The following is a 27,814-nucleotide window of genomic DNA, read 5'->3' on the forward strand; positions in this document are numbered from 1 at the left end:
AATAAATTTGACCACACCCATTTCATCATTAATTCATATGTCTGTACATGTTTATACAGTATATGATAAGTACATTTTATTTAGTTATTTTGAGGTGCTGTGGATTGAACTGAGGGCCTTCTACATACCAGGCCAATACTACTGCCTCAGTTCCAAAAGAACGATTAAAAGAACATTATTGAGTATTTACTATATGATCTATATAGTGTAGACAGATTTAGGTATGTTGTCTTATTTAATTCTAATGATTACTTTATTAGATATGTACAATTATCATGTTAATCTCACACAGATATGAGGTTAAGCAAGTTTCCCTAAATCACAGAAATCTGTGACAGTTCTAGCAGGCTTCAAGTTCCTGCCTCAGCCTGTCCTCAGCATCTTGATTTATATTTCACCACACATCTCTGCTCCACTGCACCCCACATCTGTACTCCACCCACTTTGAGGTCTCACTGGCCTCCTTTCTTTTTCTAGAAAGGAGCCAGACACTTTTTCCACCTCAAACCCCCATTCAGAAAGTTTTCTGTGGTGTTGCATGAGGCCTTTTCCCATCTCGGTTGCCTGTTCTAAATTAATTCTTCCCATCTTACTCTATAATATCACTGTATTTTATTTTCATCTTAGTACTTGTTACATTCCAAAAACTTTAGTATTTTCTGGTCATCCCATCAGATCCTAAGCACATCTGTCGTTACCCCAGTCATCCAATGATGAATGAAAGTGCCAACTCCTTTTGCACCTGCAGTTTAAAGTGGTGGGCCATTGGACCAATGTTGAAATGTTACACATTCTTATTCAGTTGCCTCCGCAGTTTATTAGATAGAGTCTTTCTCAGTTCCAGGAAAGCAGTGACTTAATACTGTGGCCTCTAGGTAACCTCGTCCTGCCTGCTTTACACAATCGGGCCAGCAGGGGCCAGTGTAAGCGGAGGCCTCCCTCTGGGCATGCTGGCGCTCTGGGGTGAACCTAGCCACAGAGATGGGAGCAGTGGAGCAGAGCGTCAGGAACAACCGGAAGGGGCGTGTCCATCCATAAACCCGCCCCTCTAAGCTGGCTCTCCACCCTCGCCCCGCCCCTTTCCCCCGCCCGTGCGGCCATGGCCATTCCCGGCATCCCCTATGAGCGACGGCTTCTCATCATGGCGGACCCTAGAGATAAGGCGCTTCAGGACTACCGCAAGAAGCTGCTGGAACACAAGGAAATCGATGGCCGTCTCAAGGAGTGTGAGTGCACCTTTCTTTCTACACCATCTTCTGCCTGGACTCATTCTGATTCCGAAAAGACGGAGGCCTTCGGCGGAGCCCGTAGCCGAGCCGGGGATGGGACAGGCCTCGGTCGGTGGACAAGGCGCTTTGTCATCCGGCCTGAGCCTGGGGCGCTTGCACCCCGCGGGCGTGGACGTGGCCGGTGCGGGGGGCGCAGGGACCCGGCGGGCGCGGACCTAAGCCCCGTCGGGATGACAGAAAGTTCGCTTCTGAGGTGGAGGTGGAAAAGGACGAGGGGACAAGTGGGGAAGGGGTGGGCTAGTAGGTGTCCCGGATTGGCGTGCAAGGGCGGGGGGCGGTGCGGGGGGGGGGGGGGGGAGGCAGCGTTGGAATCCCGGGACCCGGGAGGGCCAGGCACTGGAGTCCGAGGAGGCTCCAGCCCGAGATGGGACTCGGGGGACGCGGCTTGGTCTGGGCGGTGAAAGCAGGATGGGGAGCTTTGAATGGAGGATCCGGTGATTGTTACCACCTTTCAAGTTTGCCTCACACTCTACGTTCTTTTTCACGGTGCACCTCCATTGAAAAGCCAAGAGTGTTTTATCAAATGAGAACATACCATGTGATTCTGTTGCCTTTATTCAGGACGGACCACCGGAGAGTGGTCCAGGAGGTTAGGAAAAAAACGATGACGAAGGGTCATTATTTGGATTTGTAATTGCAAGGGAAATGTCAGGTGTCAATAGCTTACAAAATGTAACTTGAAGATGTGCTTAAGGAAGTATTGCCAATCCGATAGATAAAAGAGGGTACTTTGTAACATTTCTTTAAAAAAAGAAATATCCCCCATTCATTACAAATGACAAAATTTCTTGGCTTGTTACAGTCGATATGAAACTTACACAAAATGAGTTTAATTTTAATGTACTAAAATTATTGCGTAATTTAAAATGTTCAAATTATATTATTTCAGTAAGGGAACAGTTAAAAGAACTTACCAAGCAGTATGAAAAGTCTGAAAATGATCTGAAGGCCCTACAAAGTGTCGGGCAGGTAGGTGATGAAATCTGGGATGTGGGTGATGGTTAACTTGTGTCATATTTCCATTGTTGGTAAAAAAAATAATACTTTATTTCTTTTTTTAGATTGTAGGTGAAGTGCTTAAGCAGTTAACTGAAGAAAAATGTAAGTGAACTTACTAGTAGAGGGGAAAAAAAGATCCCCAGATTTTAAAATACTTGTTATTTTAATGACAATAATTCAAGGACATGATATTTTTGCATATATTTGAGGTTTTCTTTTTAACTTTTCTGGAAACAAAAACAAAACTAAACCCTCCATCATTGTGGATATATGTTTTCTAAATTTCTTAGTTTTTTTCTTTATGTTTTTCAATTGTTCTTTTTGTTTGTTTTCCTAGTCATTGTTAAAGCTACAAATGGACCAAGATATGTTGTGGGTTGTCGTCGACAGGTAATAATTTATATTTGTGTAATACTTTATAATTAACAAATATGCTTTCTTATAATTATTGAGGTAAGCAAGTTAGACATTGTGTTACTAGCTATCAAGAACAGTTTATTTAGGCAGAAAATCATGACCAACCTGAATACAAATCATGGTGTATGACTCCTGGTATTCCCTACTTCCTACCGAGAAATCAAAGGAAATCTTTTTTATCAGTACAAGCATTTGAACTCAGGACTCATTTGGTTTGCTTGCTTTACCACTCAAAGCTAGTGCTCTAGCACTTGAACCATCATGCTTCCAGTTCTTTTTTTGTTGGTGGTTATTTTGGAGAATGAGTCTCAAGGATTTTTCTTGCCCAGACTACCTTAGAGTCTGGGTCTCTCAGGAGTCAGATTATAGGCATGAGACACCAGACACTGGCACAATTTTTAGTATATTTTTTCTTACCTTTGGCTTATTTCTTGGTACAGAGTTTGAACTCAGAGCTTCAAGTTTGTTCAGCTAGCTGTCTACCATGCATCCAGTCCCATTTGTAAAATGACTTTTTTAATACCCTGTCAGTTGCCTATGTTTTGCATTTAAGCATTAAAAAGTGTTTCTGATAAACTGTACTGTACCTAACTTAATTTTGTATGAAGTCCTTAGAATAGGATAATTGAAATTACAAGAAAAATGCCCTCAAATACCTTATTTTTTAAAAAAATTTTTGGAGGGGGGGAGAGCGCACTTTTATTTTATTTTATTTTATTTATTTATTTATTTTTGCCAGTTCTGGGCTTTAATTCAGGGCCTGAGCACTGTCCCTGGCTTCTTTTTTTTTTTTTTGCTCAAGGCTAGCACTCTGCCACTTGAGCCACAGCGCCACTTCTGGCCTTTTCTATATATGTGGTACTGAAGAATCGAACCCAGGGCTTCATGTATAGGAGGTGATCACTCTTGCCACTAGGCCATATTCCCAGCCACCTTATTTATTTTTAAATTAATGTTAGCAAAAATCTCTTAATAAGAGCCAATACGTTGACTGCCTATGATAATTCATGTACATTCTTTTAAAAATAAATGTATTCTTTTTAAAGTAAATGTAATGGGGCTGGGAATATGGCCTAGTGGTAGAATGCTCGCCTCATATACATGAAGCCCTGGGTTCGATTCCTTAGCACCACATATATAGATAAAAGCCAGAAGTGGTGCTGTGGCTCAAGTGGTAGAGTGCTACCCTTGAGCAAAAAGAAGCCAGGGACAGTGCTCAGGCCCTGAGTCCACACCCCAGGACTGGCAACAAAAACAAAAAACAAATAAGTAAATATAATGGGCATACCTTTAGATTGCCTCTCTTTTATTTCCCCCAAAATATTCACAAAGGAATATTTCTGTTAATGCTTCTGAAAGTTCCAAAGTTACTTTTCTAAGTCAAAACACTGGACAGAATGATATCAAGTAGTAAGCCTTTGAAAGAAAAAATTTCCAAGATCACTCCTTCTTCAAAAACAAGGCCATTTCTAGTTCAGATTTGGTGTATCTGATTTTACATTTTCCCTGGGGTGTTGTTGTTTGTGGTGTGTGCTGGACCTGGGTTTGAATTCAGGGCCTGAGCACTACCCCTGGGCTTTTTTCTTTCTTTTTCTTTTTCCCCTCAAGGCTAGTGTTCTACCACTTGAGCCATAGCTTCACTTTCTGGTTTTTAGGGTTTAATTGGATATAATAATTTCACCTGATTGGGCTAGCTTTGAATCAGGATCCTCAGATCTCAGCCTCCTGAGTAAGGTTATAGGAATGAGCCACCAGCACCCATTCTTTAAGAGGCAAATGGAAAAAATCTTTAGATTATTAGTCCTATTGGCTTGGAGTTTATAATTTGGTGTTTGTGTTGCCTCTTGAAGGGTGAAAGTCTGTATTTCCTTAAGAGTATTATTTCCCTTTTAAACCATTTGAGTAATACTTTTTGTTTTACAAAACCAGCTTGACAAAAGTAAGCTGAAGCCAGGAACAAGAGTTGCTTTGGATATGACTACATTAACTATCATGAGGTGAGTTTCTTAGTCTGCTTAGTTTACCTTTTATTATCACACAAAGTTTATTCACAATACATACTTCTTGAAATCAACGAATATTTTTGCCACTTAATACTTATTACAAATACTACTAATTAAATGTCCTTAAAAGTCTTTTGCATGTGCTTGCATGGACAAGTCATTTATACTCTTATCTACAAACTAAGAGAAAATACATCTTTGGGGAAAAAAAATGCATTCTTACATTCTAGATATTTGCCAAGAGAGGTGGATCCATTGGTTTACAACATGTCTCATGAAGATCCTGGAAATGTTTCTTATTCTGAGATTGGAGGGCTCTCAGAACAGATTCGGGAATTAAGAGAGGTTAGTATCATATACATTGATCTCTGGTGTACTAATAAATAGTACTGGTTTTAGGATGCCTGGAGGGAGAATTGGTTGAAAAGTTACTCTGTGTCCAAGTGCAGTTACTGATTATTATGCAGTACACTGGCTGAGAAAAGAATAGCACTGAGTTTTTTAGGCCATATGCTTTAGTTAATTTGGGGTTATTTGATGTTAGAAAAATACTGTTCTTTTGTGACAAAGAAAGTGGAGGATGAGTGAAGGGCAAGCAAAGGCAGTCATTATATTCAATGTAAATCATATAAAAATTGAACCGTGTAACTTGAGGGTAGAGAGGGGAAGGGGAAAATAGGGGAGACTAATGGAAGGGGTGATATTGATCAAGAAGCATTGATTGTATTCATAACCCGACTTAGGGAATTGTAACCTGCCTTATGAAATTATAATCTTTTTGTACAACTACTTAATAATAGTGAAGAATAGAACAAAGTTAAGAATACTTAATGTAACCTGATGCCCTTGCCATCTATGGTCGCAGTTTTATTAACAGTGTTTCTGGGTCCAAGTGCTATGGATAAAATGTGTTTTGTTGTTTTTCTGTAAACTAATGGTAACTTCTCACTTAAGGTACAAAGTTACCTTTGCTTTAAATGTATTATTTTTGTTATTTTTTATGCCATTTAAGAAAAATACAAGGTGCAATGGTGGCTTAATTTCTTAGTGAAGAATCAAGTTAGGATTGCTAGTGTTGAGGCACAGATGGCTTCTTATCTGTAAAACAAATTATCCTGTTGATTTTGTTCTAATATAAGTGTATATTTAGGGGTAAATGAGAATGATTGGAACATCTTACGTCAGCTCAGCCTCAAATGCAATGCCAGTAGTTCTTAACCTTCAGCACACTAAATTTCCTGAAATAACATATTAAAAACACAGGCTCTTTGAGTAGATCTGGTTCAGTAGACTGGAGGTGTGGGAATTAACCTTTTAAACAAGCATTCCAGGTTATTGTGAAAACAAATTTTTCTTTGACAGTGCATGAGGAAGCCTGTCATCTTTCATCTAATGAAAGGACAACAGGGAAGAGCAGGCATTGGTGGCTGTGAAAGTTTACCTTCTGCAGTGATTTGCTGCATCAGTTATGCACAGAAGCAGAAGGAATCATCTAGTTTCCATCTGTAGACACTTCACTGTTTTTTACCTTGCCCTAATCATAGCTTATATCATAGATAGCTACTCCATAATAGTTCATCTTTTTGTTTGTGTGCTGGTTCTGGTGCTTGAACTCAGGATTTTTTTTTTTTTTTTTTTTTTTGCCAGTCCTGGGTCTTGGACTCAGGGCCTGAGCACTGTCCCTGGCTTCTTTTTGCTCAAGGCTAGCACTCTGCCACTTGAGCCACAGCGTCATTTCTGGCTGTTTTCTGTATATGTGGTGCTGGGGAATTGAACGTAGGGCCTCGTGTATATGAGGCAAGCACTCTTGCCACCAGGCCATATTCCCAGCCCCCGAACTCAGGATTTTTTGCTCAAGGTTAGTGCTCTACCGCTTGAGACACAACTCCACTACCAGTTTGGTGGTTAGTTGGAGATAAGAGTCTCATAGATTTTCCTGCCTGCCCAGGCTGGGTTCAAACCTTGAATAACAAGTGGGAGCCATTGGTGCACAGCTAGTTTATCTTTAAGTAATTCTGAGTAATGTAAGTTAGTCAAATATTCAGTTTTTCTGTTGTCAATTTTATCTTTCTGTGAGACAGTCTTGGGCATTGAGAATAGAACCTATTCTTTTGAAGATGTTATGACACAGAGGCAGGTGAAAATTTTATGTACCTTGTCTCTTAGTGGTAACTACACATCAAATCCATTTCTTACTCATAATTATTTTGTGTTTTCTCACAAGCAAACTGCAACAGAGCTTTTTCTTCAGTTTTTTTTTAGTGTAATTTATCATTGAGGTACAGTTTGCATCTCATAACTGCATAGATTATCAGTGTACATTACAAGCATGTTTTGACAATTTATACATCTGTGTATAATCAAGTGTGTGTTTTGCTCAAATAGCCACTATATAACTTTTTTTTACATTTAAGAGATCTTATATTCATCTGAAGAAAAAATCATAGCATGGAAGTTTAAATATCTTATCAATTATGATACATACAACTAATGTTAATATTAGACTAAAATATTTAGAAAATGTGTTAAAGTCTTTGCTAACTTCTTAAACCTGTAACCTCTTTTCTAGGTTATAGAATTACCTCTTACAAACCCAGAATTATTCCAGCGTGTAGGCATAATACCTCCAAAAGGCTGTTTGTTATATGGACCACCAGGTTGGTATCAAGTTAATTCTAGTTCACAAAGAAGTGAATGGATTAAGGAATGAAAATAGGGCATTTGGTGTGGTCAGTTCCAGCCTCCACTCTGTTCAGAGTAAGAATAGGATAAGAGATGTATGTCTGCTGTTCCATCAGGCATGCTCAGTCCACTTGTGCCTGTGATGTACACATCATTACAGGCCATGTGATTTGAATGCCTTGTGACTCACAGGTACTGGTGTCCCTGAGCTTTTATGGGATCTGCAAGGTCAAAACTACTTTCATGAAAAAGTAGTTGTTGGGGTCTCTAATCATTGACAGCTGTGCTGATGGTACAGAAGCTTAGCGTGAGAATCAGTTGTCAGCGACGTAGGGCAGTGCCAGTAGCTTTGTATTCTGTACCGGCACAGACTGGCAGTGTAAAAATATGCCAGTTTCACTAAAATGAAGAAGTAGAAAAATGTATTAATATTAAATCTTCACCCTTAAATACTGTTTTGTGTTTGTCTGATGAAATGGAAAAATTGTATAAAATGCTCCTCTATGTTGAAAAGTATAGTTGTCTTAGTAAAGCACTCATGTAGTTTGAGTTGCTAGCTAAATGAGATACTTTTTATAGAATACCATTTTTACTTAAATGGACAGTTTAACAGACAGTATATGGTCATGGAGACTGCTTTGCTGCTTAACTAGGGATGAGCTCTTTGTTATTCAGACTTGTTATTTGTTTTTAGCACACATTTTTTTCCAAAATGAGCAAAGTGAACCTATTGTGTTTAAACAAATGACAAACTGGTTGCTTGCTTTGTTTTACTTTGTTTTATGTGGGTACTGGGTTTAAACTCAGGTCTTGGAGTTGTCAGTGCCTGTAATTCTCATTCAGCTTTTTCTACTAGCTGGCACTCTACCATTTGACTCACATCTCCAGATCTAGCTTTTAGCTGGTTACTTATAGATAAGAGTCTCACAGATTTGTCTACCTTAGAGATGACTTTACCTTGACCCCCAGATCTCAGCCACCAGAGCTAGGAGTATAGGTATAAGCCACTGACTCCTGGATAACAATTGAAATTTTGAAAAACTTAAGCCTAGCAGTGTGAACTTAACAGTTTCTCTAATATGTTAATTCTTTTTTTTGCCAGTCCTGGGGCTTGAACTCAGGGCCTGAGCACTGTCCCTGGCTTCTTTTTGCTCAAGGCTAGACTCTGCCACTTGAGCCACAGCGCCTCTTCTGGCCTTTTCTATATATGTGGTGCTGAGGATTCGAACCCAGGGCTTCATGTAGACGAGGCAAGCACTCTTGCCACTAGGCCATATTACCAGCCCCTAATATGTTAATTATTAAACATTGAAATGGAGAGTAATAGCAACACATTTGCTTGTTTAATATCACATAATGAAAAATATTGACATTTGGAAGATTTGCTTAACTCAGTAGGCCAATAATATACATATCCACAATATGCATATATATCAGTGTCATAGTTTTGAAGATACAATTATATGTCAATTAAAAAATAAATTTCAAAAGTATTCTGAGTAAAACTTAAAATTTTAATATTGAGGTAAAAGTGCTTTGGAATTTTAAATTGAAATTTTATTTTGAACTTAGGATCAAGTTTGAAAATTCATTTGCTAACCAATTACATTCTGAAAGGGCTTTTGAAAATGTCTTGTATTTTCCATCTACATAAGACTTTTGTTATTCCTAGGCACAGGAAAAACACTCTTGGCACGAGCTGTTGCCAGCCAGTTGGACTGCAATTTCCTAAAGGTAAAGGAGAGGGTCTTTTGTAGTTGTTTAGAGTTAAATTTTACTTGAATTGTCTTTTATTTACCTTCATGTTTTTCCTTTAATTAGGTTGTATCTAGTTCTATTGTAGACAAGTACATTGGTGAAAGTGCTCGTTTGATTAGAGAAATGTTCAATTATGCCAGAGACCATCAGCCATGCATCATTTTTATGGATGAAATTGATGCTATTGGTAAGAATAACACCTTTTGAATTGAAAAAAGTTTTTTGTTAGAGGAAGTTTTTAAAAATTCTAAAAGAATTTCTTTCTCTTGGGCTGGGAATATGGCCTAGTGGCAAGAGTGCTTGCACGGTATACATGAAGCCCTGTGTTCAATTCTTCAGTACCACATATATAGAAAAGGCCAGAAGTGGCGCTGTGGCTCAAGTGGCAGAGTGCTAGCCTTGAACAAAAAGAAGCCAGGGATAGTGCTCAGGCTCTGAGCCCATGACCCAGGACTGGCCAAAAAAAAAAAAAAAAAAAAAAAAGAATTTCTTTCTCTCTTAACCTGTAATTTTTGACTTGGATGAAATATAGCACAGTAACTTGGATATTATTACAGAAAGTTTAAACAAGTTTAATAAACAATCTTTCACCTTAACAGAATGATAAGTATACAAAAATCATTTCTAACTTGATCAGTATAATTCTTATTTAATTTTTATCTTAATATTTTCCACTCCAGAAACTGTTATGTATCGTATTCTTAAATGATGGATATAGAAAAAAGAAGTAATATTGATCCATTGCCAAATCTGTTATTTTTTTAGGTGGTCGTCGGTTTTCTGAGGGTACTTCAGCTGACAGAGAGATTCAGAGAACTTTAATGGAGGTAAAGATTATGATAAACTTAGTTTAGTAAAGATAATATTTGGTAAAACTAACACTATTAAGTTGAGCACTCAACATTGCATATTTGAAAGTAACTACATAAACACAGTAGTTCAGAAGGGGAATTAAATGTGAGCTTTGAAAATATTCATAGGAATGAATGTTTTCTGTCATAATCCGTAATAAGAAAATGACAGGTAAAAAGGAATAGAGAGAAATGGGAAAAGCTTAAGCAGTGTTCTAAGTTTCAGTTAGATCCAAGCATGTTTTGTTGTGCTATTGCACAGTAAGGTGTTGAGATAATGGTTATGACTGTGTATTTCAAAAAGGTTGAAAAAAGAGCCAGGCGTCCGTGGCTTACACCTGTATTCCTCGCTACTCTGGACCTGAGATCTGAAGATTTAGGGTTCGAAGTCAGTCTGGGCAGGAAAGTCCACGAGATTCTCATCTCCAATAAACTCAAAAACAGTGGGAAGGGGCACTGTGGCTCAAGTGATAGAGCACTAGCCTTGAGCAGAAGAGGCTCAGGGACAGTGCCTAACCCCTGAGTTCAGCCCTAGGACTGGCCAAAAAAGAAAGAAGTAGAAAAAAGAATTCTGTATGGTTTGAGTAAAATAAGAGTGCTTAAATTGTCTGTTGAGCTTCTTATATTTTGAATATGATCTTGTACAAGCTTTTTTTTGAGACGTTTTATAAGTAAATGGATATATAGTGAGGCTGTTGTCAATAAATGAATTATAACTATGTTTGTAGCTGCTCTAAATATTACTCTTTCACTTTATTGCTAAGACTGGGAGGCATTTAAAATAGTTGTGAGAGTTGAAGAAGATAGAATGAGAGAATATAAAATGTTCTTCACATTTCTTTTCCCCCATTCCAAATTCTGTGGAAGTATTAGCAAGATTCCAAATACATTTTTTCCCTTGTGCAAATAGAAACTTATTGCATAGGTAATGCGATGTCACATTCTTTCCCATTGTATTTGGAAATCACTTTTTACAGATTATAGGTATATACAGGTATATATTTTTAAATTATGAAGTATATATTTTTAAATTATGAAGTCTCTTTGGAAAACTTAAATCAAGGTATTTCAGAGTAATATAAATATTGATGTCATCAGCTCTCAGACATTGAGATAGGTATGTTTTGTTTTGTTTGAGGCAGAATCTTGCTATGTAGAACAAGCTGGCCTCAAACTTGCAATCCTGATTTAGCCCCTCAAGTGTTTGGATTGCAGTTGCATACCAGCATTCCTGACCAGGCTACCTATATTTAAAATTTCTAGTTATGACTGGAGTTGTAGTTCAGTAATAGAATGCTTGCCTACTATCTCTAAGCTTCTGGATTTGAGCCCAGTACCATGTGTACATAAAAATAGAGTTTGTTAAATACAGAAAGGTTTTCAGCATTTAGTCAAGAAAGCTTTAGGACTTAAATATTAATGCCTTGCAGTATGTCTATGTACAATAAGTTGTGTGAATACATAATATTAACAGATTTATTACCAACTTTTAAAAAATTGTGTGTGTGTATTGGTCCTGGGGCTGGAACCCAGGGCCTAGGTGCTGTGTTCCTGATCTTTTGTACTCAAGGATAGTAATCTGCTACTTGAGCTCCATTTCCAGCTTTTGGCTCATGAATTGGAAGTAAGATCCTCATGGACTTTTCCTGTTTAGGCTGGCTTCAAACAATGATCCCCAGATGTCTGCCTCCTGAGTACAATTGTAGGCATGAGCCACTGGTGCCTGGCTTATCAAATTGTAGAAAGATCTATGTATGTTAATGTAAATGCTACGTATGACTTACCATAAACAGTTGATAATGTGTGTGTGTATGTGTTGTGTGTGTATGCGTGTGTATGCGTGTGTATGCCTATTGCCTGCTGCCTGCTGGTGCTGAGGCTTGAACTTAGGGCCTGGACACTGGCTTTTTTGCTCAAGGAAGACACTCTTATGACTTGAGCCACAGTTCAATGTCTGGCTTTTTGGTGGTTAATTGACGTTAAGAGTGTCAACAGACTTTCATGCCCAGGCTGGCTTTGAAGTGGGATCCTCAGATCTTGGTCTCTTGAGTAGGTAGGTAGGACTGTAGGTAGATATAAGCCACCAGCACCTGATACGTTTGATTTTTAGTTTCTAGTCTAAGAAAATAAATATTTTTAAAAATGCACATAGGAAATCATATCCATGTGGTTTAGTTCATAATTCTCCCCTGGTTTGAAACTTGAGATTCATTTAAACTTCTTTTTTTTGCCAGTCCTGGGGCTTGGACTCAGGGCCTGAGCACTGTCCCTGGCTTCTCCCCGCTCAAGGCTAGCACTCTGCCACTTGAGCCATAGCGCCGCTTCTGGCCGTTTTCTGTATATGTGGTGCCGGGGAATCGAACCTAGGGCCTCGTGTATCCGAGGCAGGCACTCTTGCCACTAGGCTATATCCCCAGCCCCTCATTTAAACTTCTTGATAGCAATAAAAAGGTGCATAATCTCTCTTGGAAACTTGTGGGAAGCATGTCCTAAGAGGGCCGGGGTATAGCTTAGTGGTAAGGTGCTTGCCTAGCATATGAGAGTCCTGAGTTTGATCCCCAGCACCACACACAAACACAAAAAGGTCACACATTGGCCAATAAGAGTACATGATGCTGTATTAGTTATATAAAGGGTTAATGTATGTGCTTCTAAGTGTAGGATTTTTGATAAAAAAAATCTTTAAAATTTTTAATATTCTTAGTTACTGAATCAAATGGATGGATTTGATACTCTGCATAGAGTTAAAATGATCATGGCTACAAACAGACCAGATACACTGGATCCTGCTTTGCTGCGTCCAGGACGATTAGATAGAAAAATACGTGAGTTGTGGCTCTTTACCTACTGTCCAATTCCTTTATCTGTGTCAATTTTCTTTTTATACCTCCCTTCACTCCTATGTCATTTGTTTATTAAATGCAGTATTAAAGTAATTTCTCATAATTTCTTATTTCAGATATTGATTTACCAAACGAACAAGCAAGATTAGATATATTGAAAATCCATGCAGGTCCTATTACAAAGCATGGTGAAATAGGTAAGAAAGTAGCTTATTTTATAAGTATTTTACATAAGGTAAATAAAGCAAAATACTTGGGTATTACTGACAGCATACTACATCTAGTTTTAAATTTGGCCAACATTTTTAAAAATTTATTAAATATTTATAGAGTTTATGTTTTATGCTGCAAATTAAGTGTTGGGGATGATAAAGCAATGAATGAGACCATTTCTTGCCTTTAGAGAACTGTACATTCTTGTTAGGAAAGACTGTAAGTACACAACATATTAGCTGATGATATATACTAAGAAAAGTGAGATAGGGGATACCATGAGCAAGCCTGGGAATGTACATAAGGGGGCGGCGGTGGTGTGGAAGGGTTAGCCTAACCAAGATAATCTTTTTTTTGCCTGTCCTGGGGCTTGGACTCAGGGCCTGAGCACTGTCCCTGGCTTCTTTTTGCTCAAGGCTAGCACTCTACCACTTGAGCTGCAGTGCCACTTCTGGCTTTTTCTATAATGTAGTGTTGAGGAATCGAATCCAGGGCTTCATGTATGTGAGGCAAGCACTCTACCACTAGGCCATATTCCCAGCCCATAACCAAGATAATCTTAAGCAATATCCTGCATAGATGAAGGAACTAGATTGTGGGTATTGGAGAAGGACCATTTCATTCAGAAAGAGCACCGGGCTAGAACTCCCTGAGGAGGGTGCTGGCATTCAAAGAGAGCTGACAAAGGTCAGGCGTTTGTGGCACAGTGAAGAAAAACCGGAGATAGTAGCTGGTAAAGTCCTACAAATGTTGATAGCAGGTTGTGCAAGTGTGTGATAGAGGTCATAATTTAGGAACTTTGGCTTTTACTTTTTTTTTTTTAAACTTTATTTTGGCTTTTTTAGTAATGTGAATAGTTTTTGCTTATTTTAACTGAAATAAAATTAGAAATAGAAAAAGGTAAACATGAAAATATAATGAACTCCTAGCTCCACTTTATATATTTATGTTAGTTTTTAAAAAATCAAGTAGCCAGAGTGCTATGTTCAGGAGTTATATCATTTTTTCCTTTCTGTTAACAATAAGATATAAACTTAAAGGTTGTATTTTTTTCTGCCTAGCCAATTATGTTCTAATTTTGAATATGTACTTTTTAGAACAAAAATCAGAACAATGTGTGAAATACTCTTATCTGTGATCCACTTCAAATTATTCCTGACCAGTCTGTTTCCTCCTTTGGCCTTCCCTTTGGATTTGATTTTTTTCAAAGTAAATCCTAATTATTCTGTCATTTTATCTGACTGTTTCAGAAGTCATGGAAGATTATTTGGACAAAATGTTGAGCATAACTGTAGAAGGACAGGGATAGAAAGGCAAGGTTCAGTTAGGAGGTTAGTTCAGCAACCCAGGTGGCTTGCCCAAAGGTGGCAGCAAAGTTTTTTCCTCCAGCTTCATTGAAGTGTAATTAACCAGATTTTTGGAAATGATGAAACTGGATGTAGTTTGACAGTAAAATCAACAAGAGTTGCTAATGAATTGGATGTGGTGTATGAGCAAAAGAGTAGAATAAACAAAAATTAGATTTTGGACTAAGCAGCTAGAAATTGGAGATATCATCAGTTAAAATTGAGAACACTGAAAAGGTTAGGTTTTGTTTTTGACAGTACTGGAATTTCAACTCAGGGCCTTCATGCTTAATGGGCAAGGCGCTCTATAGCTTGAGCCTTACACCCAACAAAAAAAAACCTAGATTTTAATGACAGAAAAAGGAATTTGATTCTGATTACAATAAATTTTAGGTACCAATTGGATACATGAATAAATATTTTGAGTTTTGTTTGTTTGTTTTGGGGTTTGGGTTTTTGGTTTTTTTTTTTTTCTGGTCAATCATGGAGCTTGAACTTGGGACCTAGGCGCTGTCCCTGAGTTCTTTCGCTCAAGGCTAGCACTCTACCACTTTTAGCCACAGTGCCACTTCTGGTCTTCTGGTAGAAAGAGATAAGAGTCTCACGGACTTCCTGATCTAGCTAGCTTTGAACTGCAACCTTCAGATCTCAGCCTCCTGAGTAGGTAGGATAACAGGTGTGAGCCACCAGTACCCAGATTTGAGTGTTTTTGTTTTGAATTTAGGGCCTCCCACTCTTGTGTGGATGTTTTTGATCAATGTAGGTACTCTATCGTTTGAGCTACACCTCTAGCCCAGTGTTTTCCTGGTTAATTGGATATGAAGTCTTACGGACTTTGCTATGTAGTCTGGCTTCAAATCTTGACATTCTAAGTCTCCACCTCCTGAGTAGCTGGGATTATGGGTGTGAGCACCTGGCACCTGCTTAATAGTATTAAATGAACAATAGCATAAAAATGACTCTTAAAGTGTCAGTAGTGTGGAGACACAGGCACAGATGTTAAGAGTAAAAAGGATCACTAAGTGATGTTCTGCAAGGTAAATGAAGAAAATGTTTAAGGAGGGCCTAGTCCCCTGTAAAATGCTGACAGTGGATCAGATAGGTACTAAGTCTGAGAGTAGACTTCAGAACTTAACTATGTGGAGGGCAACCCTTTTAAGATGTTCTGCATAAGGGACATTAGAAATAATAGAACTGGAAGAGAAATGGAGATGAGAAACTTTTGCAGTTTTCTTTTAAACTGAAGAATTTACAACAGATGTTTTAAATTCTGCTAGGAATGATCTGTGAGAGAAAGAAACAGATAGTGTACTTTGCTTCAAGAGTTGTTCCTATGTATGACCATACTTTTCATTTTTGAGATAATATATAGAGACAGGTTCTGAGATTAGTAGGGCCGTGTGGGACTTTTCTTTTGAATTCTTCTGTTTTCTGAGAGAAGTGGAATACAAGTTCAGAGGGAAAGTGGGAGCAGATTGTTAGAAATTGGAAGAGAAGAAAAAAATATCAGTTATCTGTTTAAGTTAGGAGGTTGAAAGTAATAAGCTGCGGCTTATAAGCAAATTCTGTCTACTTTGTTTTCTTGAAAATAAACTTTGTCATTGCACAACTGTGTCATTATATATTGTCTATGGCTGTGTTTCCCTGACCACAGCAGGTTAAGTAGCTTTGACATAGATCACACAGCCTGCAAAGCAAAAATACTCATTGTCTGGCCCTTTCCATAAAATGTTTCCTGACCTCTGGACTTGGTACTGTAGTGTAATTGGGAGACAGCTTAAAAAATCCTTTAGAACTTCATGATGGAAAATAACTACAAGTAATTTGGGGTTTTTCCCATCATTTTTCATTGTTCTTATGAGAGATTTGAGCAGGAAAGACTGGTTTGAATAAAAGATGTCAGTTTTTAGGTTTCTTCTGCAAATAATGAGTTCTTGATAGGTGCTAGGTTCTGTGGCACCTTTGAGAATCCTTGCTGTCAGAAATCCTTAAGGTGATTGGAACCTGACTAATGCTTATGTGTGTGATTTCAAATAGAGATTGGTATTGCCCGGCAATTAGCAACTCATCCAAGTTACTCATAGTCTGTATTAATTTCTGTTATTCATCAAATCCACCTCAAACCTACAGTTTTTTGTTTTAAATTGTCATTATAAAAGTAGTATGCAGAGAGGTTAAAGTTATATGTCAGGTAAAGAGTACATTTCTGTGTCACCCTTTCCCTTGTTCTCTCAGTTTTTTCCTGCCTGTCCTCAAGTTGTATAGGTCATTTCAACAGAGTCTAGTGAATACCACTGCTGCATTTGTTTACCCTTTATCTCTCCATTTCTGTGCCCCCCCCTTTGCCTTTCCAAAGATAGATGAATAAACAGGATAAATAGAAAACAAAAACAGCAACAAAGAAAAGAAAACTATTTGTTTCCACTTCCTGGAGTTCATTTTGATAAATATTTTTTATAATCAGCTGCATATAGACATTGTGGCTTTGTGTTGCTCTCCTAAAGGAGAGTATCTCCAAAAGGAGTATCCTCCTTTTGTCTCACTGTGTGTGAATGCCTAGGTTTATGTATAATTTATCATGTACTAGTGTATTTTAGGTCTAGCTTCCTCATTTCCTTCTTCACTTACTATGATTTATTCTAGGTTCATCCATTTCCCTGCAATTGACATACTATTCTTTCTAATGGCTATGTAAAATTTCATTGTGTATAGGTACCACATTTGTTTTATTTTGAATCCACTCATCTACTGTAGGGCATCTGGGCTGTTTCTGTTAATTTGGCTATTGTGAATAGTGCAGCATTGAACACGGACAAATAAGTGTCTATGGTATCCTGGTTTGTGCTGTCTGGGTAAATGCCTAGGAGTGTGGTATGCCTGGGTGGTAGAGAGTTCTATGTTTTGTTTTTGAGGAACCTCCAAACTGCTTTTCAGAGCAGTTGTGCTAGTTTACATCCCACCAAAAGTGCAATAGGGTTCCTTTTCCCCCAGATCCTCTCCGACATTTCTTGCTTAAATTCATGATGTTGGCTAATCAAACTGGGGTGAGATGGAATCTCAGAATTGTTGTGATTTGCATTTCTTTATGTCATTTCCTCATGTGTTTGCCATTTATACCTCTTCTGAGAAGTCTCTCCAAAGCTCCTTTGCCCATTTAGTGATTTATTAGCTTTGGGAGGGGTTTGTTTCTTGAGCTCCTTGTATATTTTGGATATTAGGCATTTGTTGGATGTCTTGCTGGTAAAGATGGTCTCTAGTCATTTAGCTATCTTCCTAGTTTAGTGACTATATCCTTTGCTGTTCAGAAACATTTTGCTTTTTTTTTTTTTTTTTGCCAGTCCTGAGCTTGAACTCGGCCTAAGCACTGTCCCTGGCTTCTTTTTGCTCAAGGCTAGCACTCTACCACTTGAGCCACAGCACCATTTCTGGCTTTTTCTGTTTATGTGGTGCTGAGGAATCAAACCCAGGGCTTCATGCATGCTAGGCAAGCACTCTACAGTTAAGCCACATTCCTAGCCCTTTTTGTGTATTTTGATGTAGTCCCATTTGTCATCTCTTCCTATCTGCTGTGTCCCTGGGACTCTTCAAAAAGTTTCTGCCTGGGGCTAGGGATATAGCCTAGTGGCAAGAGTGCCTGCCTCGGATACACGAGGCCCTAGGTTCGATTCCCCAGCACCACATATACAGAAAACGGCCAGAAGCGGCGCTGTGGCTCAAGTGGCAGAGTGCTAGCCTTGAGCGGGAAGAAGCCAGGGACAGTGCTCAGGCCCTGAGTCCAAGGCCCAGGACTGGCCAAAAAAAAAAAAAAAGTTTCTGCCTGTGCCTGTAAGGTCTAGTGTTTCTTCTACTCTGTCTTGCAGTAATTTCAAAGTTTCAGGTCTGATGTTGGGTCTACTTTGAGTTGATATTAGTGCATAGTGACAAACAGGTATCCTTTTTAGTTTTCTGCATATGGATGCCCAGTTTTCCTAACATCACTTATTAAAGAGGCTTTCTTAGACCATCATGCCTGTCCTGGGCTTGAACTCAGGGCCTGAGCACTGTCCCTGGCTTCTTTGTGCTCAAGGCTAGCATTCTAACACTTGAGCCACAGTGCCTCTTTTGGCTTTTTCTCTGTGTGATGCTGAGAAATCAAACTCAGGGCTTCCTCCATGCTAGATAAGCACTCTATCAGTAGGCCACATTCCCAGCCCTAATGTCTGCTTTTTATATTTTATATTTGGTTTATATTATTAAGTTCCCTTGCTATAATTGAGTTTATTTTATTGTTCTAATAGTGTGGGAGATTAAACCCAGGACCCTGGGCCTTATGAATGTTAGGCAAGCCTTCTACCATAAGTCACACCCTCAGCCCTTATAATTTATTTTAAATGAGCCATGTGCTGGTGGCTCATGCCTGTAACCCTAGATAGAGGCTAAGATCGGAGGGTCACTATCTGTTTTGTTTTTGTTGCCAGTCCTGGGCCATAGTGACTCAGGGCCTGAGCACTGTCCCTGGCTTCTTTTTGCTCAAGGCTAGCACTCTACCACTTGAGCCACAGCGCCACTTCTGGCTTTTATCTATATGTATATGTGGTGCTGAGGAATCGAACCCAGAGCTTCATGTATACGAAGCGAGCACTCTACCACTAGGCCATATTCCCAGCCCCTGAGGGTCACTGTTTAAAGACAATTTGGGCAGAAAAGTCTCCATGATACTCCCCATGAGACTCTTATCTCTAACCACTAGAAAACTGGAAGTGGCACTGTAGTTCAAGTGTAGAGTACCAACCTTGAGCCAAAGAGGTCAGGGACAACACCTGGGCCCCAAGTTTAAGCCCTGTTACCACCAACAAAAAGAAAATGGTCTTAAATGTTATGAATTTGTTCAGGTAAGGTTTGCTTAGGTGTAGCACCAACCTAAGCAAAAATCAGTGTAATCTCACAAAACAAATTGGGCATGGTGGTACATGTTTGTGATCCCAACTACTTGGAAGATGGAAATAGGAATATTGTGGTTCAAAGTCTGCCAGAGCAATGTTAGTAGCCATACCCTATCTGGAAAACTAAAAGACTGGGAATGTGGCTCCAATACCATACTTTCAACTATTGATGATCTTTCCTGACTGTTAACATTTAAGAAGAATGTCTGTTTTTACTTGGTGCTTGTTACTTAATTTATAGTTTTCAGTTGTTAATTATTTACTAATGACCAGTATTTTTTCCTAAACAGATTATGAAGCAATTGTGAAGCTTTCAGATGGCTTTAATGGAGCAGACCTGAGAAATGTTTGTACTGAAGCAGGTAATACATTTTATTACTGACTTTGATTTTTAAAATTTTGCTATAATTGTTTTGAGACTGACTAAAAGCAGAATCTGAGCCTTACAAAACTCCACAGAGTTTTGTTATTATTTTGAGAACTGATTCCAGGAAGTGAGAGAAAGCTTAATATAGAAGAAATAGTGCACCATTGAAATAATGGCTATATCCAACAAACTTGATTTTGAAGAGACCTCAGAGAAACATAAAGGATACCTTTCAGGATTACCTGGCAGAAAGATGGGAGACTGGAACATTACTTATCCAGCACTTCTGTCCTATTGAATGAGATTTGTTCTTAGTAGTGTTAAACTTTGTCATTTCTGGGTGCTTATAGGCAGAATGTAGAAACAGCAGTTAGGACTCTGAACCTGACGTAAGTCTGAGGCTGTACAGAACTGGCTGTCCTACCTGTGGCTAGAATTAGAACTGACCAGCACTGGGCATAAGGCTTGCCAAATGGACAGATGTCTGGCTTATAATTGTAAGTTTTGAAAGACTGATTTGTAACTTCTGAGATTGTTAATGAAGTGATTCTGTTTAAAATCCTTCCTTCCTTGCTTGCTTCCCTCCCTCCCTCCCTCCTTTCCTTCCTTCCTTTCATTTGTGTTTTTGGGTGCTAGATCTGGGGTTTGAACTTAGGAACTACCGTGCTGTCCGGTGCTTTTTTTGCTCAAGGCTAGGAGTCTTATCACTTGAGCTACCAGCTTCACTGCCAGCTTTTTGGTGGTTAATTGGAGATGAGAGTCTCATGGACTTTCTGGCCCAAGCTGGCTTTGAATCATGATGCTCAGATTGCAGCCTGCTGCATAGTGAGGATTATAGTATGAGCCACTGGCACAGGCTAAAATACAATTTTTAAATGCAACTCTCTCTCCATTGTGTGGTGCTATTTTTATATGTAATATCAAGTAAATATGAAAACCTGCCTAGAGTCATTTAATCTGTCCTCCTTTCAGAATCTTAAAACCAAAAAGCAAATTTCTGCAGTTGTTCATTACTAATTTTTGTACAAATGTATATCTTTATGAAATTGTGTTTTTCCAGTCTGCATTAGAACAAATTCTTATTGAGGACTGCTTTCGTGAAATTGGAATGAAAAACAGTGCCAAGGATCTTTGATTTGTTTTTCTTCCACATTTTAAGGCTTTTAAATTAGATACATAAAAAAAAATTGCACATATTGAGTCACATGGGAAGTTGTTTTTTTTTTTTTTTGCCAGTCCTGGGCCTTGAACTCAGGGCCTGAGCACTGTCCCTGGCTTCTTTTTGCTTAAGGCTAGCACTCTGCCACTTGAGCCACAGTGCCACTTCTGGCCGTTTTCGGTATATGTGGTGCTGGGGAATCGAACCCAGGGCCTCATGTATACAAGGCAAGCACTCTTGCCACTAGGCCATATCCCCAGCCCCTCATGGGAGGTTTTAATACTTGAGTACATTATATGATATGTAGATCAGGTTAAGCACATTGGACTCCTAAAACTTCATTTCTTTATTATGATAACATTCAGAACACTTTCTTATGGTTCTTGGAAATGTAAAGTACATAATTGTTGTCTGTAGTCACCTTGTATAACGATAATAGTACACCAGAAGGTTCTTGCTGTAACATAATATTGATCAACTTTTTTTTTTTTTTTTTTTGGCCCATCCTAGGCCGTGAAATCAGGGCCTGAGCACTGTCCCTGGCTTCTTTTTTGCTCAAGGCTAGCACTCTGCCACTTGAGCCACAGCGCCACTTCTGACCGTTTTCTGTATATGTGGTGCTGAGGAACCTAACCCAGGGCCTCATGTATATGAGGCAAGCACTCTTGCCACTAGGCCATATTCCCAGCCCCTTGATCAACTTTTTGCCATCTGTCCCTCTTACTCTTCCCAATCTCTGATAACCGCATTCTATTCTGTGCTCCAGCCTGGCCTGTGATCCTTCTACTCTTTCCCTGTGCCTGGGGATCACATCCCTGCTTGAGATGGCATCTTACAAACTTCTTTTGCCTCTGCTGGCTTCAAACTTTGATTCTCCTATCTCCATCCCCCAAATAGCTAGGATTACAAGTTTTAGGGACCATGCCTGGCTACCACCATTCTATTCTTCTGGGAGATAACTTTTTTGAATTTCACATATAAGTGAGATTGTGTGCAATTTTTATTTCTGTGTCTGGATCATTTCACTTAACACAATGATCTCAAATTCTGTGACAGTATGGGTGAAGGATGAAATGATTTTATTCTTTTTAAGTGGCTGAATAGTATTCTGCTGATTTTAAGTTCCACAATTTCTTGTAGTCATTCAATTAGTGAGCATTTAGATTGCTTGCTATTTCTTGACTATTGTTAATAGTGTTGCAGTTAACATGGGAATAGCTATCTACTGGGTAAACTGGTTTCATTTCCTTTGAGTACATACCCAGTTAATGGGATTGCTGGGTCATGTGGCATTTCTGATGGCAATTTTTTGAGGAGCCTCCATTCTGTTATCTGTAATGATTGTACTAACTCAAGTTCCCACTAACAGTGTACAAGGGTTTCTAAATCCTCAATAGCCCTGTTGTCTTTGTTTTTTTTAGGCCAAATGGTATCTCATTTAATTTGAATATTTTTAGAAAAGTTACCACATTTTCCCCCGTAACGAACTGTAACATTTGTGTTATAGCTTTAGACTGGGTAAGATACTTTTATCTGGAATTATAAGAAAATTCTTTGGATTTCTTTTCCCTAGGCTGCAAGCCTGTTGGGTTAACGTGCTTTTTTTCTCTAAGTTAAAATACATGTGATTCAATTATAGTTGCCTTCCTACTTTAGCAAACCCTAATATTTTCATCCTTTTTGGATTAGAATGTATCTCTTGGAGAGCTACTCATTCATCTGGTTTCCAGGACAATAAAAGAATGGCTTATTTCCAGACTTCTCTTGTAGAAATCTAGAAAGGAAGTATAGGAAGTAACTCCTAACCTCTTTATTTTAAAACCCTCATTTCATGTCAGTGAAAATTCACTACAAACAGCTGCTCCTCAATGGAAATGTTGGTAGAATTTATTTAGTAAGTAGATGATAGCTTGCCAGCTTCAGTTTATCATGGATATAGGATTGTCTTAAAAATCCAGACTTATCTATAATACAACTAATGTTAACAAAAGAAACAAAATGTTTTTATTCCTTTGTCAAGTATTTAATAAGTAACTTCAAAAATTTGGAAGAAGGATAAGGGAATGTAGCTCAGTAATACTTTAGGTAGCAAGTGCAACATCCTGAGTTTGATCTGCTCAGAGAGAGGGAGGGAAGCAAAGTGGAGAGGGGAGGAGAGAGAAAAAGAGAAATAATGAGTTTGGTTTCCTGTTCTTTAGGTTGTTAGCAAGGAAAGAAGAGTGTTGTCAAAATTCTTAGAGGGTTTTTTGTTGTTCATTTGCTTTTGCCCTGCTGAGGTAAAAACCAGGGCCTGAACATGCTAAAAAGTGAGCACTCAGCCACATCTCTAGCCCTAATGTTTTCTTTTTTTACCCCCATAAATACATTTCCCTCTTCTAAGAAATTACTGCTTGTGAATTAAATGTATATTTTGTTGATAAGTTTGGTGATAAGTTTATTATTTTAGGGTGTCTAAATGGTTACTTGTACCATTGGATACAGAGATAATTCAAGCAAGATTTAAAATTTCAGATAATTGTGTCACTTGCTTTTTGGTTTGGAAATAATGCTTACCATAACTGTGAAAATTAATTGAATGAATATAGCAGTTAACGAATGAGAATTACAAATCTAAGCTCTTTTATATTTAGTCTGTTGTGTTACGTTATTTGGTTTTACCATGTTTTAGTTTGAGCAATGCCCTTGTTGTCCAGGCTAGCCTCCCATTCATAATTCTCTTGTCTCAGCATATGACCCTGCTTTGGCTTTGTCTTCTTACAACAGACATATATGATATACTGAAATTATGTTATTTTGTTTTCCACAGGGATGTTTGCGATTCGTGCTGATCATGATTTTGTAGTTCAGGAAGACTTCATGAAAGCAGTCAGAAAAGTGGCTGATTCTAAGAAGCTGGAGTCTAAATTGGACTACAAGCCTGTATAATTTTCTGTAAGGTTTTTGATGGCTGCATGACAGACTGGCTTATTGTAAAAATAAAGTTAAGGAAAATAATGTATGTATTGGCAATGATCTTATTAAAGTCTGTGAATAAAAATATGTATAACAAAAGTTAGTATGTAATTCAGTATTTCAACTTTTAAAATAGGGACAGGAGAAATTTATGCTGTTAATGTTGCATTTGTTGCAACAGAAGTTACAAAAGGATGTGTATTGAAGCTTTTCATATTTGCTGTGTGAGCATTTTATAGAACATTCAGAGTGTTTGAAATAGTCATACAAGAGAACATTTCTTAAGTCTTATTTTATATCATTTGTTTTCTTCATCCTAAAAGTTGAATAAAATCTGTTTAATTTAGTTCTATATACATTCTTGTCTTTTCTAAGAGTACATTTGTTTTGGTACTTTTGGTTCTTTAGGAAGTAAACTGTTTGACAACAAGATAAAGTTGTAATTTAAGATAAGGTCTTTGAAATTTATTTTAAAATCATACCAATACTTGAAGTTCATAAGATCATCTTTATGCAAAGTAGATGTATAGGTACTTCTCTATATATTGTTCCAGAAACTATTATCTTCTTACTATGATTAAGCATTTGACAATTAATTGAAAAACTTACACATACGTATTACTTCTTTAACATTGACTAAAAGTAGTATATATATATGTGGCTTTCTTTCTTAGCTTATATGACATAGTAGTTTCCTTTTGAGAATATTGTGATGTGGACCCTCTTTGGAGAGAAATTCTGTTAGCAATTGTATGATTTTTTAAGAGACTTATTATTTCCCATACCGTATCCATGGACTTTACCTGAGTAAAGGAATCAGCCATGTCAGAAATGTTGAAAACACGGGGCTGGGGATATAGCCTAGTGGCAAGAGTGCTTGCCTCGGATACACGAGGCCCTAGGTTCGATTCCCCAGCACCACATATACAGAAAACGGCCAGAAGCGGCGCTGTGGCTCAAGTGGCAGAGTGCTAGCCTTGAGCGGGAAGAAGCCAGGGACAGTGCTCAGGCCCTGAGTCCAAGGCCCAGGACTGGCCAAAAAAAAAAAAAAAAGAAATGTTGAAAACAAAACTTGTGACTTATACACAATTTTAATTTCATGTGGCCATAAAAGTTGTAACAAGTTACATTAAAGAATCATCATTGGGGGGCTGGGGATATGGCCCAGTGGCAAGAGCACTTGCCTCGTATATATGAAGCCCTTGGTTCGATTTCCCAGCACCACTTATACAGAAAATGGCCAGAAGTAGCACTGTGGCTCAAGTGGCAGAGTGCTAGCCTTGAGCAAAAGGAAGCCAGGGACAGTGCTCAGGCCCTGAGTCCAAGGCCCAGGACTGGCAAAAAAAAAAAAAAAGAATAATCATTGGGAATCAGTTGAGATTATTATAAAAGATGATGTTAGAAAACAAGGGAGTTGTTTCATAAAAAAAACTTTAAAAAGTTATTTGAGCTGGTTTACTATATAATCATTCAAATTAAAACTTGCCAGCAGGGTATTCGGTATCTTCCACAATTTTTAGGGGTGGAGAACATGAAGTTGGCCATCCAATATATCATTATTAACCATTTCTGTATTGACAGCCTATTATATCCCTGTGACAATATAAAAAGTAAAATGTAAAGTCAAACACTGTGACCCTCCCAGTTTTAAGTTGAAATTTGTGTTTAACCTCGCTTTATCACAGTTCTGCTGGTGGTGGATTTTTTGTTTTTCTCTGTCCGTGGGATCTGAATTCAGGGCCTAAGCATTCTCCCTGGCCTCTTCTGCTTTAAGGCCAGCGCTGTACCACTTTGCACCACAGAGCCACTTCCAGTTTTCTGGTAGTTAATTGGAGATAAGAGTCCTGCACAGACTGGCTTTGAACTGCTATCCTCAGATTCCAGCCTCCTAGGATTACTGGAATTGATTCAAGCTAGGATTACTGGTTTGAACCATAGGTGTTGGGCTGATGGGTTTTTAAAAAAATCAGTTGAGGGGCTGGGGATATGGCCTAGTGGCAAGAGCGCTTGCCTCGTATACATGAGGCCCTGGGTTCGATTCCCCAGCACCACATATACAGAAAATGGCCAGAAGTGGCGCTGTGGCTCAAGTGGCAGAGTGCTAGCCTTGAGCAAGAAGAAGCCAGGGACAGTGCTCAGGCCCTAAGTCCAAGGCCCAGGACTGGCAAAAAAAAAAAAAAAATCAGTTGATACAGATCTTAGTGTGTGAATTCTTCCACTTGTTAGCGTGAGTTTCTTTACTTAAAAACAAGATAATTATATATCTTTCTAGGCTGTAAGAAAACCTATGGGTAATTTTTATTAATAATATATTAACAGAACCTCCCTTTAAAAAGATCCCAGACTGTGGCTGGGAGTATGGCCTAGTGGCAAGAGTGCTTGCCTCGTATACATGAAGCCCTGGGTTCGATTCCTCAGCACCACATATATAGAAAACGGCCAGAAGTGGCGCTGTGGCTCAAGTGGCAGAGTGCTAGCCTTGAGCAAAAAGAAGCCAGGGACAGTGCTCAGGCCCTGAGTCCAAGGCCCAGGACTGGCAAAAAAAAGAAAAGAAAAGAAAAAGATCCCAGACCCCGTACTTTATTGTTATGTTAATATTGGCTCAAAGGAAGAAATTTTAAAATACTGTGTGTACAATTTACAGAGTGTGAGATACCAGTTTTTTGGGATGGTCTTTTCTGTCTTTTTTTTTTTTTTTTAAATTTCCATGTAATCTAAACTGAGATATAGTCCCAAGTACTCTTACAAGGCTCAAGCTTCAATTACTAAAGGTGATAGGTGCTTTCTATCGGTGTAGCATAACATACGGTTATAACTTCACAGGATGCGCAGAATTCACGGAGGAGGACCCTGTTTTCCTTTTGGAAGCCCATCTCTGGTGATAGGATGTTTTGCTGGATTTGTTAAGGCACGGGAAGAGGCCTGCCACTGCCTGGAAGAGGCCGAGCTGGGTCTAGCAGCCGTCGGCCCATCCATGGGCGTCTCCGGCTCTCATCCTCCCTCTCCCGCCGCAGCCCCACCCCCTCAGCTCTGCGCGCTCCGGTCCAGGCCCCGCCCTTTGCGTCTGCGCTCTAGAAGAGGGGCGGGGCGCGGCGCGCTGACACCTGGCGGCGGCGGAGGGCGGGACGAACGCGAGCGTGGGCTGCGATTGGCTGGGGTGGCGTGGGGGGGGTACGAAGGAGGAGGGAGGCGGTTGTGGGACTCGTGCCGGCGCGGGATCTCTGGCTGCTTGAGGGTCGAGGAGACTCCAAGAAGGGAGACGGTCGCAGCATGGCGGCCGGGTACGAGCCGCGCAGCCTTCGTCTTCCCCGCTGTCGCCGCCGCCGCCACCGGAGTCGTCGGGATGCTCTGATCTGCCAGTGTTGGTTGTGAGCGCGCTGCCCGCCCGTCGGCCCTCCCCCGACCCCTCCCTCCGCCGGCTCTCCTTCCTTTAGCCGCCTCAACCCGCCCGAGGGTCGGGCCGGCGGGATCGATCCTCACCCCGCCCCGGCCCGCGGGGCCGGACCATGGAGGACGTGAAGCTGGCGTTCCCTTCCCTCCCACAGTGCAAGGAAGACGCCGAGGTGAGTGTGTCCGGCGTCCGCCCCGCACAGGCCTTCCGTTCCCAGTGGCTCCGGCCGTGGGGCGACCCCAGGCCCAACCGTCGCATGGAGCGTCTCGGCCAGGGTCCCTCGCCTCCCGGCGGCGTCCCGGGACGTCTGGGCGGAATCTCCCGGCCGGCCTCCCCGAGTCCCGGACGCCGGAGCTGTTCCCACGCGCTCGCTCAGGGTGGGACGGGAGGGGCGGCCCTGACCCCCTAGTCTCGGCCTCCGGAAGCTCCCTGGCTTTAGGGTCGTTCTTCACCGCCCCGGCCGCACGGAGGCTCGTCTAGTGCTCACCTCGCGTTTAGAGTTCTCCGTGCCTTCGAGTCACTTGTGGGATGCAAGGACCACGTGTGCAATAGACCTGGGGCCTGAACTTGAGAAGTGAGACCTCGACGAGTTCCCCAAAGTTTTTTGTTTGTTTATGGGCAA

At 39.8% G+C, this 27,814-nt stretch overlaps 2 protein-coding genes across 2 annotated transcripts in view; both read left to right on the plus strand.

The window, feature by feature from the left end:
- The first annotated feature begins 1,071 nt into the window (after nt 1-1,071).
- Nucleotides 1,072-24,147, plus strand: Psmc6 (proteasome 26S subunit, ATPase 6). Its single transcript, XM_048362987.1, has 14 exons — nt 1,072-1,226; nt 2,179-2,258; nt 2,351-2,390; nt 2,626-2,678; nt 4,635-4,702; nt 4,939-5,053; nt 7,278-7,365; nt 9,063-9,124; nt 9,212-9,335; nt 9,914-9,975; nt 12,704-12,824; nt 12,959-13,039; nt 19,614-19,685; nt 23,656-24,147. Exons 1-14 carry the CDS (start codon nt 1,100-1,102, stop codon nt 23,772-23,774), a joined length of 1,212 nt encoding a protein of 403 aa, XP_048218944.1. The 5' UTR covers nt 1,072-1,099; the 3' UTR covers nt 23,775-24,147.
- Nucleotides 24,148-26,988: 2,841 nt separating this feature from the next.
- Styx (serine/threonine/tyrosine interacting protein) overlaps nt 26,989-27,814 on the plus strand; it is a 28,320-nt gene continuing 27,494 nt past the window's right edge. Inside the window, exon 1 of the mRNA XM_048362988.1 lies at nt 26,989-27,364. Coding sequence (XP_048218945.1) covers nt 27,308-27,364 — 57 coding nt within the window. The 5' untranslated portion in view covers nt 26,989-27,307. The remainder of the gene's footprint in view (nt 27,365-27,814) is intronic.

Source organism: Perognathus longimembris, chromosome 14 (assembly GCF_023159225.1).
Source record: "Perognathus longimembris pacificus isolate PPM17 chromosome 14, ASM2315922v1, whole genome shotgun sequence".
Lineage (NCBI taxonomy): Eukaryota > Metazoa > Chordata > Mammalia > Rodentia > Heteromyidae > Perognathus > Perognathus longimembris.